General features: G+C 38.7%; 1 protein-coding gene across 5 annotated transcripts in view; it reads right to left on the bottom strand.

Annotated features, from left to right (window-relative positions):
* The window catches only part of NCAPG2 (non-SMC condensin II complex subunit G2), a 40,424-nt gene extending 23,168 nt beyond the window's left edge, over positions 1-17,256 (bottom strand). For 3 of the 5 annotated variants that reach the window (XR_016467897.1, XM_090143136.1, XM_090143135.1), the window contains exons 1-10: positions 16,405-16,710; positions 15,184-15,278; positions 12,991-13,182; positions 11,566-11,680; positions 10,606-10,763; positions 9,598-9,732; positions 7,232-7,326; positions 6,367-6,436; positions 4,880-4,966; positions 2,602-2,697 (exon numbers count right to left, since the gene is read on the bottom strand). Coding sequence is in view for 4 of the 5 variants with exons in the window: in XM_090143136.1 (XP_089999262.1) it covers positions 2,602-2,697; positions 4,880-4,966; positions 6,367-6,436; positions 7,232-7,326; positions 9,598-9,732; positions 10,606-10,763; positions 11,566-11,680; positions 12,991-13,182; positions 15,184-15,258 (1,023 nt within the window). In the remaining variant the exon portion in view is untranslated. Of the gene's footprint in view, positions 1-2,601; positions 2,698-4,879; positions 4,967-6,366; positions 6,437-7,231; positions 7,327-9,597; positions 9,733-10,605; positions 10,764-11,565; positions 11,681-12,990; positions 13,183-15,183; positions 15,279-16,404; positions 16,711-16,739 lie in introns of those variants that run through there. The other 2 variants (XM_090143137.1, XM_031615970.2) reach the window with 2 other exon arrangements.

The following is a 17,256-nucleotide window of genomic DNA, read 5'->3' as shown; positions in this document are numbered from 1 at the left end:
ACAATGCTCTCCAAAGACTTCTACTATTTGTAATTAAGTAAATGGGAGAGAAGTTCTTAAATATATGGAAGGAGGTATTGTAACATGATTTTTTTTCACCTTAAATTTCTGCCCCTCTGTAACACCTGAGCTATCAGAACAATAAGCTCTCAAAATATTAATGGTCCTAAAGAGTCATAGTCTGAGCCCTTCTTTCTGTAATGCTAAATAAGTTAAAAACAGTTGCGATTTCTCTTGGTCACCTGACACATAAACTTGGGCTTGAATCCTTAAATCTCCTTTACAGAATACAAGAATCTTGAACTCAAGCAAAGCTTTTATCGTTAAGTTTATACAGACAGGCAAATCAATCGAAAAGCTGAAGCTTATTTCCTCAAGAAAACAGTGGTTAGAAACTAAGTACCATCAAGTCTGGAGCATAACATCCATGATGAACATATTCAATTCTGCATCTATGCATGTAATAGGATCATGTTCTGAGCTTCCACCAGCTAATCAGAAGCCAAAGATAAACCTCATAACTTTGACATTTTATCATTTGTAACCATTTTCAGGGTGCTACTCAATATATTTTGCTGGCTGTAGAGCTCTAAATGTAAGGAAAAATGAATAAAGTGTATATTTAGGCAATCAGTGAAAAATGATTGGCCCCTGTAGGCTCATAAAGGACAGAAAATACAGAGCACTCAATGAAATGAAGAAAAGATGAGATTCAAGGTACATCAGGAAGAAACCTGAAATATAACCAGCAGAAAATGTTTTATTTGTTAAAGATATCAGTCCTTGATATTTGTGCTCACTTCTCTTTGAAGGAAGAGAGAAGGAATAATTTTGTTCGGATTTTGGGTCCAATTAAGAATATATATTAAAAGCATATATAAAGAGTCTAATGTGAAACAAACAATGGGGGCTTATTTAAGAGCAAGATTAAGAGACAGTGCAGGGGGCTTTCTGACTACATTCATCCAATTTTTTTCTTTTGCCATGAGATGTTCAGATCAAAGGCAGGGAAAAGAAGAAACTGTATAATCATGTAATATTTAGAATGAAAGAAACTAATGGTAAATAAAAACTAAAAATCACAAAAGAAATGAACTACAATTACTTAATGTGTAATTTATTTTGCATTTCCCTTCTGACTTGATCCTCATGGGAGATGAGGGATGGGCATCTCATCTCCAGGTAGGAAAAACAAAACAACACTACCACCACCACATTCTTCAAGCCAGCGTAATTAAGAAAAATTCTACATTTGATACCATGAGAGTAAGTAAAGCCCATCTACAATCCTTTAGAGCTTAGGACTACCTTATTTTACCTCACAGTCACCAACAGAAACCTTCAGTTATTTGATTCAAAAAAAAAAAGTTCATGTTTCTTTACCTTCGTGTCTGTAATTATTTGAGGAGCTGTTAAAACTGTTCTAAGACAGACTGATAGACTTTGAGATATATAGATCCACATTTTGGTTATACAATCATGGCACAACTATTCTGCTCACTTGCACACAACATTTTTCATAATAAAGATATGAAATTGCATAACATTATAAAAACAATGTAGCACAAAGGTTTATAAAACACATATGAATAAAAGACACAAAGGAAGCTTGTGCTATCGAACATCTGCAAAAGTATCAATTAAAGAAGAAAAAGAGCAAAAGAGCCATGTATTCTAAACAACCATTTTAGAAAGAAAAATCAAGTAGTTTCAACATGACCAGTTCTAGAATACCTTGTATTCTTACAGCTGAAGTAATTTTCCTTTTTGCGTGGAGGAGGGATAAGAGGGCCTTTTTATGAGTTACCTTAATTTATACAACCAGGAACAAGATTTGGTCCTCACTATATTAAATGAGGCTTTCGTACAGTGGTTGAAATAGCAAACTGATTATCTAAAATGAAACTGAGATTTCAAGCTTGGGAGAGGAATCCAAATCAGTAGAAGAGATTGGAAGCTTCCCTTTTATGTTCTGTATCTTAAAGTATTGGTGATTCCAAGTCACAGCAGTAGTCCCCTCAAAAATGGCAAATACTTCAGAAGTACCATATAAAAAAGAAAAATGAACTACATAAAAGTAAGATAGCAGCCTAACGAAAAATAAACTGCAGAATTTTGATTTTCAGTCACATATTTCCTTTCACCTATCAGAAATATGCTACTGAATCATCTGGAATAGAGAATCTTTCCTTGTATCGAATCATTACATGATTCATATAATTGCTACATTCAGCTTTTTACAATCCTCCCTGCACCTTTCTGAAGTTTACGTTCACAACAGTTGGATTATGTTACTGAATTAAAGCAAGTTCTCCATGATCTACTTGATATATGTGCTCACTTCTAAGCTGAAAGCGTTTAATTCCGTATGGAGAAGTTATAATAGTAAAAAACAATAGAAAAATAATGAAGATAAACCAAATAAACAGAAGCAATAAAAAAAAGCATTGTTCTAGTGATGGAACAATAAGTGATGTGAAAATTATGAATATAGTTAAGTAAAATTAGATGCTTATATTATTATAAACAGAATATGCGTGAGGGACCCATAACTCACTAGCTGGAGAAAGACAGCACTACATTCTGAAAAGGCAAAATTACCTTTAGTGCTCTCCAAAGGATGGGTTTATACAACCGATGGAGCATTTCTTCAACTCCTTGACGAACTTTACTTTGTTTATGAAAATAACTCAGCATCTGGCAAATCAAACAACAAAAAACATGTTTTGTACACATCTATTAATGTTCAAGAAAGATGGGGGGTTGGGGACAGGGTTGCACCTGTTGTTTTTTGGTTGTTTTTTTGTTTTAAAATCTACTGTTCTTTCAATAAAGTAGCCCAAACACTGCTCAACTGAATAACTGTTTTTTAGTTACTCTTCTATATGCTACAGGAACTCCTGCAATCTATATCATTTTAAGTTAAATTCTTGTATGCTGAAAAAGAACCAGTCATCATTAGCAAATTTATTCCAAGATCTTTCCACATGTTCTCAATTCAAAAGGGATTTATTTACATTATGGTCCTCTTTTAAGATCACGAACTTCTCTGTTTCTTAATGAAATTAATGTCTGTCAAAACCCTACTCCATCAAAATTCTAAGCGTGAACCTTGTAAAACTGTTGTATCTGATAGCATACATTCTTAACACAGGTTTTGGTACAAATTTGTACTCATGTTCAAGGAAAATATGAAAAGTATGTTAAAAAATGAAAAAAACTATTTTCAGTACATGAATGTTAAGGCAAGCAATTCTGCCTTAAAATGACCATTTAGCTGAAATATGTGGATCCATGGGATAACTAAATCTGATGGATGGGATCAACATACTGGTACATTAAGCTGTATATTGCACACTGAATACCCTCTGGCTTCTACATATTTGAGGGAAAGCACGAGAAGTAAAAAGGCTACATCAGATTATGAGTATCTTCTCTTAAAAAGCTTCTCATTCAACTTCAAATGTTCTACTCAGGAATAAAAGCCATAGATAGGCCACTAGAATCTGTACCCAAATCAAGGATTGTCCCTACATACATACATAAAATCAATACACAGCCATCTCTCTCTATATATAACAAAAGATACATATCAATGTAAGTTTTATATACACAGAAGACAAGACAAACCTCATTTCAGACCCACCTACTAAACTTGCTTTAAGGAGCTTATGACTTTTTTTCACTGTGATCAACTATGAAAAGGTCAAATCCCTAAGTAAAGAAAAGTATAGGTAACAGACAGCAAAGACTATTTCTGGCATTCTTTTCAAGAGCAGGAAAATAAGGGGATTTTTACAGACAAAGGAAATGTGATGCTAAACTATACGAAAATTCCTCATAAAATTCATTCTAATAACTTGCCTTTCAGAATATCAGAGCGTATTTTATTTTTTAAACAAGTGAACTTAGTCACAAGCAAAGCACCACACAACTGCTCACCCACTCCTCTTTGGTGGAACGACAGAAAAATCTGGGAGAGCAAAAGCAAGAAAACTTGTGGGTCTAGATAAGAACAGTTTTATAACTGAAGGAAAGAGGAATTAAAAAAAAAAAAACAATTATTCAGAGGCAATCACCCACCAGTTCCCACAAGCAGACCAATGCTCAGCCAGCCTCTGAGCAATGGTTACCTCCTCAAAATCCCTCTTCCCTCAGTTTTTATTACTGAGAGTGGCATTATAGTGGAAACAATATCCCTTTGATCGATTTGGGTCAGCTGTGTCCATTCCCAACTTGTTGCTCCTCCCAGCCTATTTGCTACGAAAGCAGAGTAGGGACAAAGATAGCCTTAACACTGTGCAAGTACTGCTCAGCAAAATCTAAAACACTGGTCTGTGTTTACTGTCTTAGTCTACAAAGCCACCAAAACCCAACACAATATGGGCTGCTATGAACAAAACTAATTCTATCCCAGCCAGACTCAGCACAGTATTTTAGCAGGAAGTGGAAAATTCCCACTTCATACTAAACCAGTTCAGTTTGATACCACCAGTTCACGTTGTATAATCAATGAAAATTATATAAAAGAATATTATATAATTTAATAATATTAAGATGTTATAATAATGAAATAAGCAAGAGAGTTAGGCACAGCGAGACAAAAGAGAATAAATAGGAGGATTACCCGTGTCGTGGGCTCGCTCAGGAAACTCCAGTGGAGTGGATCTTCTGAAGAGAGAGAGATCCTTCCCTACTGGTAGTCAGCTCTTAAATGGGTCTAGGAGAGGTGGAGCCAGGCTCCACCCCTTCCTGCAGCACAGGTGAATTGCTTTCACCTGTGCTCCCAGGGCTGACTCATTGCTCGCCTCAGGTGATTAATCAGAGGTTCAGGCCGTGACTCAGCAGTTCCCATACACACGTCATGACACAAACTTACCTCTCTAACTTTAGAATAAACAGAAGAACTTCTGGGAAGATGAATTCCATGGTGCATGAAATCCTGAATACAACTGTGTTCAAGTATCTACAGTAAAAATACACATACATGCTACTGTTAACACACAAGAAAAAGTAAGAACAGGCAGCCATCCAGCAACATTTTTAACTAAAACAAAAACTGAAATAATAAATATTATTTCATACTCAGCTTCTGCTTTGCTAAATGTTTTCCATGCTATGCTTCTATCAGCATAAACTGATTTTCAAGATATCAGCATACTGATATGAGAACTTGGCTTCTGAGAGTCAAGTTTTGAATTCCCAAGTATCTCCACATGAATCTGAAGGTGGTGGAACTGACTGCACCCTCAGCAAGCTTGCAGATGACACTGAGCTGTGTGGTGCAGATGATACAATAGAAGGAACAGATGGCGTCCAGAGGAACTCTTAGAGCTTCAGAGGTGAGCCCATGCAAATCTCATGAAGTTCAAGAAGGCAAAGTGCAAGGTTATGCAATTGGATTGGGGCAATCCTAAGTGTCAGTACAGGCTGGGGGGATGAGTGGATTGAGAGCTGCAGAGCAGAGATGGACTTGAGGGTGTTGGCTGATGAAAAATCAAGCATCAGCCAGTAGCACAAGCTTGCAGTTCAGAAAACAAATCATGGGCTGCACGAAAAGAAGTGTGGCCAGCAGGCTGAGGGAGGCAATTCCTCACTCTGCTCAGCCCTTGCAAGACTCCACACACAGCACTGCGTTCAGCTGTGGGGCCACGAGTGTAAGAAAGATACGGAGCTCTTAGTTGGTCTAGAGGAGGGCTGGAGCACCTCTGCTATGAAGACAGGCTGAAGGAGCTAGAGTTACATAGCTTAAAGAAGGCTCTCAAGTTCAACTCCTAAATCCACACAGGATTACCTACGAATTAAACCACATGTTTGAGAGTGTTGTCCAAGCACTTCTTGAACTTCAACACCTTGGAATTGTGACCACTGCCCTGGGGAGGCTGTTTCAGACTCTAAAATGAAAACACTGAAGAGAACTTGGGAACCCTATTCACCATAATATTCTGAGCCTGCATCTGAAATTTGGCCAGGACTTTGCTGTGATGACCATTCTCCATAGAAATCCACAAAACCTTGATAAATACTTAAGATATCAAATATACAGACCTGCAAATACTGAGTAAATGTTTCAGTAATTTAGGGAATTACTGTATTTACAAAAAACATTGTGTACATATATAGTTGTGGAAAGAATCATTTCAGCAGCAGAATTAAAAGTGCTTATTAGCAACCAGGCTGATCAAAGTAGCTAAATGTTAGTAGCTTAGCCTGCAATTACTCCTTGGCACTGTTGGAGAGGCCCTTTCCTTAGGGAAAGGATTCCTTAAGGTTTGCTTAGGAATCCTACCCAGGATGAATATTCATATAATCCCCCCCATCTTAAAATTCAGAGCTATCCAAATAAAATTTCGAGCATAATAATACCTCTAAAGCTTCTCCTGACACCTTCTTCCATGCTCTGAAGTAAATTTCTGAAATGTATTCCATCAAGGATCTGGATTAACACACGGAAACACTATCAATCAAGCATCCTACATACAACTCATAAGAATCATCACATGAAGGTTTTGTTAAGTACTGTGATTAGTCTTAATTCTGTGTACCAATACTATTTTTAGAGGAAGCAAATATCTTAACACAGAAAATCTCTCTTACCAGTTGGAAATTCAAAAGTGTAACAGATATTTTATAATTTCTCTCTAACAAATGCCTTAAATTGTTTACAAATACATATACACCCTTGTATCTGGAAGCACTGGAAAGCCTCTGATTTTAATATGAAAAATAATCTATATAACACTTCCCTGAATAGTCAAAGGAAAAACATAAATCTACAGTCTTCATCCGTCACTCAAGTTTCTCAAGCTATGACCCTACAAGTTATTTACAAATAGCAAGTTATTTGTTATTTAACTGTCTCTGTAGAATCTTACCATATAAAATCAGACATTGTCCACAAGAAAAATAAGACGACTTCACAGAAGCAGAGAAAGACTTGCAATTCTCCAACACGAACACCACAAGTAACACACCGTGATTTAAAGTGAAAATCATTTGCTTTAGATAGTTCTAAAAAAGCACTTCATTACATCTCTAATTGTTGCTTTACACATAACTATATATACAATTAAATAAAGTTGTTGAAACAGTATGGTACTTAGACTCAACGGATTTGATGTTCTCTGGATGCTGAGATATTTTGTCAACATAATAGATATTCCAGCTTGAGACAAACAAAGCCTTAGCCAAGCCTCTAATGATCATTAAGAAGTGTAACTGTTATGCTTACCTTGGAAAAAACTGTAATTGGTTCTTAACAGTTCCATGTATCATTTTAATGAAGTTGACATTCCAGCTGAAGAAAAAGCTCAAAATTCTTCTTCCCTGTTGGCAGAGGAAAAAGGGAGGTGTATGGAAACTGCAAGGTCATGGCCTGAACCAGTGACTGAGCACCAGGTAAGAAGGGGTGGCTAATCTAGAGAGCTCAGGCACAAGCAGTGCATTTGAGTGACCCTGGGTCCACCCTTCTTCACCCTCTATTAAAGGTTAGCAACCAAGGGAGCAGCACTGCTTTCAGAGATGGTGCTCTTCTCAAGATGTCACCAGTCTTTGGAAAAGGTAAGCCATCTTCTCTTATATATTGCTTTCTATAAACTAAATATTAACAAATACCTTTATAAGCATGCTCTTATCCTACTAGAATGCACTGTTATCGCCTTCCATTGCTCCACAAGAGGAAAAACAAAAAAGTAAACAAAACAATACAAAAGGTAAGACAGAACCCAGAGGAACACCCAACTTAAGAGCTACTTCAACAGTAAATACAGATTCCTAATTTTTAAACATAATTCAAGTGTTGCAGTTGGTACACCAAAGAGAAAACATGAAACAAATGCCATGTGATTTACATGTTTCCCTATTTTTCCAATGTCCAATCTGTTCTAAAATGACTTTCGGTAATATTCCATAAAGATAAGGGACTGTACAAATCCAGACTTTCACACCAAGCTTATCAGAGCTCTGACAAGGGTACTTTCATTCTGGGATGAGGCTGTGAAGATGGTGAAGGTGCAGATAAAATGGCACGACAATTCTCCAACTTTAGATACGTTTTTGAACAAAGCCACAGAAAACAGCTGGGATGCTGAGGAAGATAAATGATCTGATTAGCACAGACAATTCCCTTCATACTGTCTCACGGTGTGTAATAGTCCAAGAGCCCTGGAGCTGTTTTAATTCATGAAAGCAGAAGAGAACTTTTTTTCCTTTAGCAAGTTAGAAGTGGTGATGGTAAGTCTAATGAGCAACCAAACTTTTGCAAGAGGAAATAGTGAAAGGCTGTGGAGAGAGGAAATAAACTCTTCTGGACTGAGAAAGATCTGCCCTTGGAATGAGAATCTCATATAATAACTGCACAAGTAGCCTAGATCTGTGTCGTCATACAGTGAATGTATCCAGCTTCCTGAAACTCTGAAGAGTCTGGTGATGCATAGTGGTGAGTCAGCCTGTTGCAAAGTTTCTTGGTACTTTTCTAGCAAAAACAAATTAGAAAAACTCATAAGGAGATGCAATAAATAAGTAAAGAACCAGTTGTCAATGACAGATGCTTCTACCAAAAAAGAAAAACACTGGATAATAAAATAAAATTGTAAAAAAAGTCACTTATCTTCACCTTTGGTAGTCTGATACCAGCAGTGCACTCACCCATCAAGATCCTTGAAAAACTTAAAGGTCAAGGGAATCACAACCTACAACTCCTACCTCAACAAAGCAAAGATGAGACTGCACTTAGCAGAACAGACAGATGAAGAAAAGGCACAAGGTAACTTTCTATCCTGTGAAGCATCCAACAGAAATCTGTATTCAGTTTAGTTCAACAATTCGTTTTTCCTTCAGTTTCAATAGCTTGACCCTGATCACGAGAACATAGCAAATCCCTTCAATTTAATCTCCTGCCTGTGACCAATGGACCTCACTAAAACAATTCTCACTGTCAATATCCTCAGCAACTTGGTAACAAGTGAACTTGCTCTCCACCATATTGGTGCAGACATAATGAATACATTGTGATTTGCCAGATGTATATATACACATAAAGTTAGTAAGGAAAGATGAGAAAGCAGACCTTCTAAGGGCTCTCCAGGTGACTGGAAACCCCACTAGAACAAGAACGTTTTCATAAATCACACAGAGATAAATTCAGAACAACACTCCAGTAACACAATCTTAAAATAAACCTGTGAGAAATATTACTGTGTTGAATAGCACAGTCTGGGAAGGCAGAAAAACTGAACCACAGGGACCTTGTACTGCAGCATTAAATGTGCAATTCTGTATCAGTCTAGTTTGATCTAAAATCAAGTTAACACAGTTTCTGACCCTTCCCTTCTCTTCATCCTCGTATATGATGAACCACTCAAAGCAGCCTCACGATCTTACTAGGAAATAGATCAGGTACCTCCTAGAATGAACCCACGACGTTGCTGTATGAGCACTCATGCTGAGGAGAGGAAAAAATGAAAGGAGAGCCTGTGAATGACTCCAGCATCCCTGACAGTATGTTAGAACTTATCAGTCAAAAGGCTTAATGCGTAACCATTATAAATAACCAGAGCTCACTCACAGAAAAGCAGGGCAGGACAAAAGCTTGCTTACCTCTTCTTTTTTGATGTGCTTTACGCTCATAAAACACTGAAGTAACATGTCTTTGATTTCATTACTGTCCTCTGAATCATAATCAAAACAAAGTAAGGTCTGATGTAGTTTCCACAGACCAACGATGTCTACACCCTGACATAAAAAAAAGCCCACATTAAAAGTATGCCTGGAACACTGTAATGTGAAGAATCATTTAATGGATTTTAGACAATGAAATTGAAGCACTTTGTTACAAATGGAAGGTTTCCAGATTGCAAAATTATGTATGTTAATCAATTTTCACTCCTCTCACTGGGAAAAGATTACAAAAATAATTTTAACTGTGGAGGTATAGACTTCCAACAACTGAAGAAATGCCTTCTGTACAGAAAGCTTGCATCTTACACAAGACAGACTAAAATTGTATTATTCCACCTCTCCACTTCTCAAAATTTAAACAATGAAAGCAGTTAACAGGGAAAAATAGAAGGATAGAACACATAAGGGAAATACTTATAGGGCTAATGAAAAGATTGTCACATTGCTCTAAGTAGCTTTCACTTGAAAACAACAAAAAAATTCAGTTCACAATAGATAATTAAGCAAGAGAAATTATTTTTAGATACAGAGCAGCAGAAAATGAAGTTTCCCATTTAAGAATCCTCTGAGTTGCTGAGAGTAGCTCTTAAAGCCTGAATTAACTAACAGAGCTAACAGCAACTTAAACCTTTGCCACTGGGCTTTACAAATGAGCAGAAGAGAAAATAATGTAAAACAAACTGTTCTCTGCTGAAACTACTGCCAAAAGTCTTTAAAGTTCATTCCAGAGAAGGCAGCATTTTGATACGCTCTTTATAGTGACAACACCAAAAACACAATTTGTAGCCAGCATGTATAGTAGAGTTCATTAACGGAGAAGTGCTAGGACAGAGAAAAAAAAAATGACACAAGAAAGTATACTTGGGAGAGAGTTTCCTTCTTGCAATATTCACTAATAATTTAAAACTCAATATAGCTTCAGCATACCGTAGCAGCTTTACTCAGACTTTTTCTTAGCAGTAAAATAAATACTGTTTTCCCTAGCTGCTCCTTTCCTTCCAGTCCTTTCTCCCACCACATTTCACACGCACGCTGGATGGCACTCTGTAGGATATTTTCAGATTCAGGTAATGCAGGAACAATACCTACGACAGGAATAAAGTAAGTATTTATTGCAATGTTGTTATTCACATAAAACACCAGTCAGTTACTACACTAAATGTATCTCACAATATCTGTCAGCTCTTGCCATATTTATATGTCTTAATAACTTATTTTCACTGTGGATATTTAGGCAGCTTTGCTAATACTACGGTTTTGGCCAAGTTTTTCTATCTGGAGTTTTTCTCCAGTTTTTACTTCTTCTGTGGCTTATAGTATTTTTTATGGCAAGTCATCTGTCTTTGGGTGAACAGGTGTGGGGAAAGAAAATTACTGAAGTTCCATACTTTAGACTGTGTAACTGATGTTCAAGTGAGTACTCCCTTAAATTTATCTCTAAAAGAACTTGCATCAGTATCAACTTTTGTCCTTGTTTTTTTTTTTCTCCATAGACCCCTCAGATCAAACATTAAGCTTAGTATTGCCATCTGCTAAAAAACAGTGTAAGGTGTTTCAACTCTTTGAAAGGGTAGATAACTGCAGGACAAGGAGAAATGGTTTTAAGTTGAGGGCGGGAAGATCTGGTTGGAATCAGGGGGAAGTTCTTTATAGAAAGAGTGGTGAGGTGCTGGAACAGACTGCCCAGAGAGGCTGTGGATGCCCCGTCACTAGAGGTGTTCAAGGCCAGGTTGGATGGGGGCCTGGGCAGCCTGGCCTAGCATTAAATGAGGAGGTTGGTGGCTCTGTACGTGGCAAGGGGGTTGGAGATTCATGATCCTTGAGGTCCCTTCCAACCCAAGCCATTCTGTGATTCTGTGATGTAAGGTAAAACAGACAAGTACGCACCATTTAATATAAAGGCACATTCTAGGAGTGCTTTGTAGTTCACTCTTTCATCCACTGCAGGTATGGAAGCAGTAACTACAGCTGTCACTCCTTGGATCACAGCTACAGTTTGTTTCTGAAAGAAAGCAATGTCAGGGAAATGATTCTGCAATTTATTTTTCTCTCAGAAGACAATCATGACAAGGTTATTCAGCCCCGGGAGAAGGCTCCAGAAAGACTTCATTGCAGCCTTCCAGTACTTAAAAGCGAGCTCATATTGAGGAGACTGACTTTTTACATGAGCAAATAGTGATGGACAAGGGGGAACAGTTTTAAACAAGATGGGTGATATAGCTTAGATGTTAGAACTAATTTTATTGCTCAGAGGGTGGTAAGGCATTGGAACAGGTGGATGTCCCATCCCTGAGGGCACTCAGGGTAAGGTTGGACGAGGCCCTGGGCAGTCTGAGCTGGCGGGTGGCAGCCAGCCAATGACAGGAGGTTGGAACTACATGATCTCTAAGGTTGCTTCCAACAAGCCGTGCAGAGAGCAAAGGCAAGCAGCTATTAGGCAGCTATTTCAAACAGAATATACCAGAACCCAAAATCAATCAAGCTGCATGAGGAAAATGCAGTTTTTAAAGTACATCCTGTTCAAAAAGTTTTTTTTTCCAAAAAGCCTTCAGCTCCAGCTGGTAGATAACTTGCTGACTGTACGTATGTATGTATCCACTCCTCCATAAAAAAAATTCATCTGAACAAAACCAGACAGACACACATTCTGGTGCTACAATGATCCTGTTTAGCAGGATATTCTGTAAAAGAAATAGTCTGCTCACTGATAAGATTTGGTGACTTTAGAAGCAGGTTCATGAGTTTACAAACCTCCAGGTCTCCCCAATGATTTGCACACTGGACTTTTTTTCCCCCAAAAAATTAAATAAACCTTTCCCCCATTATTCTGGAGAGTTCATGAACTGCAGCACAGAAGCAGAATATGAGGGCCTGAGTTAGAAAAATACTGTGTAAGCTAAACATGAATTTGAGGATGGGCTGAAATCTAGATTTTCAAATCTTCATTCAGTAACCTGATATATTAAAACAGGTAGTCAGTTTCTTACAGTATACGTCAGGTATTTAAGGTACATCTGAGATCAGTATTTACTGAAATAAGACATAAAGAAACCCCACAAGTTGTAAGCCCCATCTTTCAGAATTAAGTTATCAGTAGATCTAAACTTTTGTAGTAATCTGTTACACTATACCGAAATAATAACTTCTGCTTAACCTAAGTATAATAGTTAAGAGGTCAGTTGTAATTATGGTAAGGAGATGTTTGGAGCTGACCTTGTTTGATAAGCCTTGCATACTTAGAGTTGCCATGAAAATATTCCATTTTATTTCCAGGTGAATATTAACTATTACTTATTTTACATGATTTTTTACCGTTTCTGGAGCACTCTCAACTTCCATGCCATCATTACTTTCAGCATCTTCTACTCTTTGCCACATTTCCACAGGTTTTTCCATCAAGGTTTCTTTCAATAGGTGTCTCAGTCTCTCCCATAGCACTTCTTTTTGTTTTCTTGACAATTCTTGAAGTAATTCATTCAGATTGAAAGGATCAAATGTATCTTTCTGCAGTCAGAAGATAAAACACAATTCCACATCAGTTTTGAGACATGTTTTTCTTTCCACCCCCACCCCAAAATTAACACTTTTCTTGACATAAAGGATTACTTTCCATGCCTTTACAGTTACAGATAAAATACCTTCTACAAGTTTTATTTCTTTAAAAATAGCATGAGAAATTCCTGCTGACACCCTTTATTGTTAAACGAGGGTGGTTTTTAAAAGACTTCAGTCCTTGATAACAACATTACTAAGCATAAATGATGTCCCTACAAAATCAAATTGTTTCTTGTGTTCGAGAAGCTACTTTCCTAATGGGGACAATTCCACACCCTCATCTAAGAAGCGTGGAATTAAATTCCCTGAACATAGCTTTATTGTGTTAAATACAAACTGATGATGGCATTGGTCACCTCATCAATCTTCTTTAGCCTTGTGTACCCAGTCTGGGAAGAGGAGGCATTTCTGCTGAGCTACAGGACTCTTCAGACAAAGCCTCCTCTATCATACATATAACTTCTATCAACATCTTCAAATGCATTTTCAGTTGTAATCATGTGTATAAACAATCATTCCTAAATTGTCACGTATAACTGAAGCTACAGTTCCGAGAGGAAATGTAGCGCAATCTACTGGTGTTGTGATAGTTGAATCATTTAAATACTTAAAGAATCCACTTTGATTTATAAGGAATATCCATTTTACTAGGAGACTGATCTGAACTATTTGATCAGAAGAATTACCTCAGATAGGAAAAGAGGGAAAACTTCCACGATCTTGAAATAAAAATATTTTTAGTTTGAAGATGCATTAAAAAAGACTTGGGAAAAAAAGTTGAAGGGTAAAATACTGAAAGAAGACACAGTAAGTATTAGGAGGTTCCCTAAGGCTAGGAGAAGAAAGATCCTGTTACATATTTATGGCAGTATTTCTATTCTATTCTACAGCTGGAAACAAATACAATAAAGCAAAGGCTGCACAGGGAGTTCTGCAGCTCTCCACTTCAAACAAACCCAGAAGACAGGATATTAAGATTGTAGTGTTTTGAACAAAAGAATGGACTCGTAATAAGACTAGAGCTTTCTGATCTTTCTCTGGGATGATATGATAGAATTATTCCAAAACCTATGAGGGAGAAGGATGCCACTGAATGATAGTCGTATCTGTGATTCATATTCTCCTCTCTAAGAAGTGTTTTCTTGAATTAGAACAGATTTAGTGGAAAAATTTAACAGTGCCTGATAATGACAATGATAAATAACACAATAATATAGAAATGTAATCTTTTAAAAACAAAGAAAAGTGAAAAGCCCAAGGCAAATCAGAGAGAGCAGCAAAACCCCAGAGTTTTAGAACTGAATGAAACAAAGCAAGGAGAGAACGGAAAAAGAAAATTAAAGCAGAAGGGAAAGAATAGAAGAACAGTATGTCTTGATTGAAGTTTAGTGGCAAAGACCACAATGTAAATAATTATGCAGCATCATACATAAGAGTGAGATTTCACTGAATCTTTTTCTCCTCCTGCTCTTCACCACGCTATATTTACAGACTGCACTCTATCACATCTCCATAACACTCAGTGACAGAATTATCAAGTACAATTACTCAAGGACAAAAGAAGAAGTGGGCAACCAAATCTATCAAATGAACAAACAAATGCTGCTGAAGCATACTTCTGCTCATGTTCACTACAAAGCAATGCGCTAACACAGTTTAAAAATAAAATAAAATAAAATCATCAACATCAGCAGTAAATGAATATTTCTTTTCTTTGCTATTGCTACAGCCTTTAATCACTGTTTTAAAAAGGAAAAATGTGTATGCAACAACCAAACGTTAGAAAAAATCAACCTGTCCGTAGCGTCGAGTCATTTCAGATCCCACACCTTTATCAGCTATGATCCACTTACAGGTGCCAGAGAAGCAACTTCAATGCTGCTGTATCCCATGCACCAATAGCAGGCTTTAGACTTTATTATTCATACACACGTATCATGGCTTACTTACAGAAGTTTGAGTAAAACGCAAAAAGTCCTCAACTGACTTTTTAGACACAGCTTGTAAAAATGCTTCACGTTTCATTGCGGTCTTGTTTCTCCTTGCTACATAAACAAAAAATAAACAATAAAAGTATGTTTTACATGCATATAAATCATAGAATGGCTTGGGTTGGAAGGGACCCCAAGAATCATCAAGCTCCAACCCCCTGCTGCAGGCAAGGCCACCAACCTCCATATCTAATACTAGACCAGGCTGCCCAGGGACCCATCAAGCCTGGCTCTGAACACCTCCAGGGACAGAGCATTCTAGGGATTAGAACATTAGAGAAAAGCACTGTATCTCAAAGCATTACCATTTCATGGTTACAGTGAATAACGTATGAACATACATTCTTTATCCATACAGTTCTAATGGAATCACAAAATCATTACGGTTGGAAAGACCACTAAGATCATCCAGTCCAATCATCAATCCACCCCCACAGTACCATTGGCCACGTCCCTCAGTGCCACATCTCCACAGTTCTGGAACACCTGCAGGGATGGTGATTGCACTGGGCAGCCTGTGTCAGTGCCCAACTGCTCTTTTTTTTCCAACATGCCCCACCCCGGCACATCTTATTGCTATTATCTCTCGACCTATCACTGTTACCTGGGAGCAGTTGCTGACCCCAGCTCAGCACAACCTCCTTTCAGGCAGTTGTAGAGAGCAATAGGGTTTCCCCTCAGCCTCCTCCACATAAAAGATGCCCTCCCCATTGCATTAGTTACCCAACTCAACACACAGACTCACAGCTGCACTAGGCTACACTGCTCAAATGTGCTTTTTTTTTTTTTTTTTAATTAAACAGGGCCTGAAAGCTTAGAAGAACATTGTAGCTGACAATTTCACCTTAAAGAGGAAAAGCATTACCAGCACAAGCACCCTATTTATCCAGCCACCATTCCAGACAGAAGCATTTCCTCACACAAAAAGCAGCAAAACATTGACCGCTTTTCCTCCTGTCAAGCGAGGATGAGGGGGAAATCAAGCCACTTTTTGGCGCTACGTGCTTCACTACTGCACGACACCCATCTGCGACTCCCCGTTCCTCTGGGCGGGACTCCGCGTCCCTCAGCCTCCGCTCCACAGGAGCTGCAGCTCCCGGCCGTGCCCGCCACGCTCCCATCCGGCTCGCACATACCCGCCCAGCGGGAAGGGACGCGGGAAGGCACACAGGCCGCTTACCTAACGCTTCCACAGAAAGAAATCTTCATAGACCCAGGGGTCGCGTTCCCAAACGCCGCCTACCCGCACAGAAGCCCTCCCTCTGGCTGAGGCCGCGCTCCGCCGCCGGGTTCGAATCGTCCCGCGGCGGCCGTTGGGCGCGAGCGGCGCCGAGCTCTCGTCTCGCGAGATCTTGGAGCCTACCCCGTCGCGCGGCGGGCGGGGGGCGCTGGCGCGCTGCGCTTAACGGAGCTGTACGCAAAGGCGCCGTGCGGGCGGAAGCGCGCTGCCCCCTCAGCATAGGTGCCGTAGATAAGTAATAAAAAGCTAGATAGGTAAATAAAAGGCGTTTTCACCGTTTTGCGTGTGTCTAGATGAAGCTTTCGTGGCTGCGGCCGCCACGCCCACTGACCACGTCCCTCAGGGCCACATCTCCACCGCTCCGGAGCACCAGCAGGGATGGTGGTGCACCGCCTCGCTGGGCAGCCCGTGCCGCTACCCTACTGCTCTGTTAGACAGGTTTTTTCCGAACGTCCAACCTGACCTTCCCCTTGTGCAGCTTAAAGCCGTTACCGCTCACCCTGTCACTGTTAAACTGAAAGAAGACACTGTTTCAGTGTGCAAATAAAGAAAAAACTGACAGTTTCCACATGAGTTCTTACATCTGGCAGGAGTGTTCTGGATTGGGATTTTTTAACAACATGATCTGATCCAGGTTTCCATTTAATATTATGTGCAAAAAAATCATTTTTAAAAAGTAGTATTTACATCTGCAAACAACTGTAATATCCCTGCCTCTCACAGCTTGACTTCATGCGTACAGATTGTAACATTTCGTGTCATACAGTCAATTTACTGACTTGTCCCATTACA

This window comes from Phasianus colchicus, chromosome 6 (assembly GCF_987193195.1).
Source record: "Phasianus colchicus chromosome 6, bPhaCol1.hap1.1, whole genome shotgun sequence".
Taxonomy (NCBI): Eukaryota; Metazoa; Chordata; class Aves; order Galliformes; family Phasianidae; genus Phasianus; species Phasianus colchicus.
Note: the sequence above shows the minus strand (reverse complement) of the source record. Positions and strands in the feature narration are given on the sequence as shown.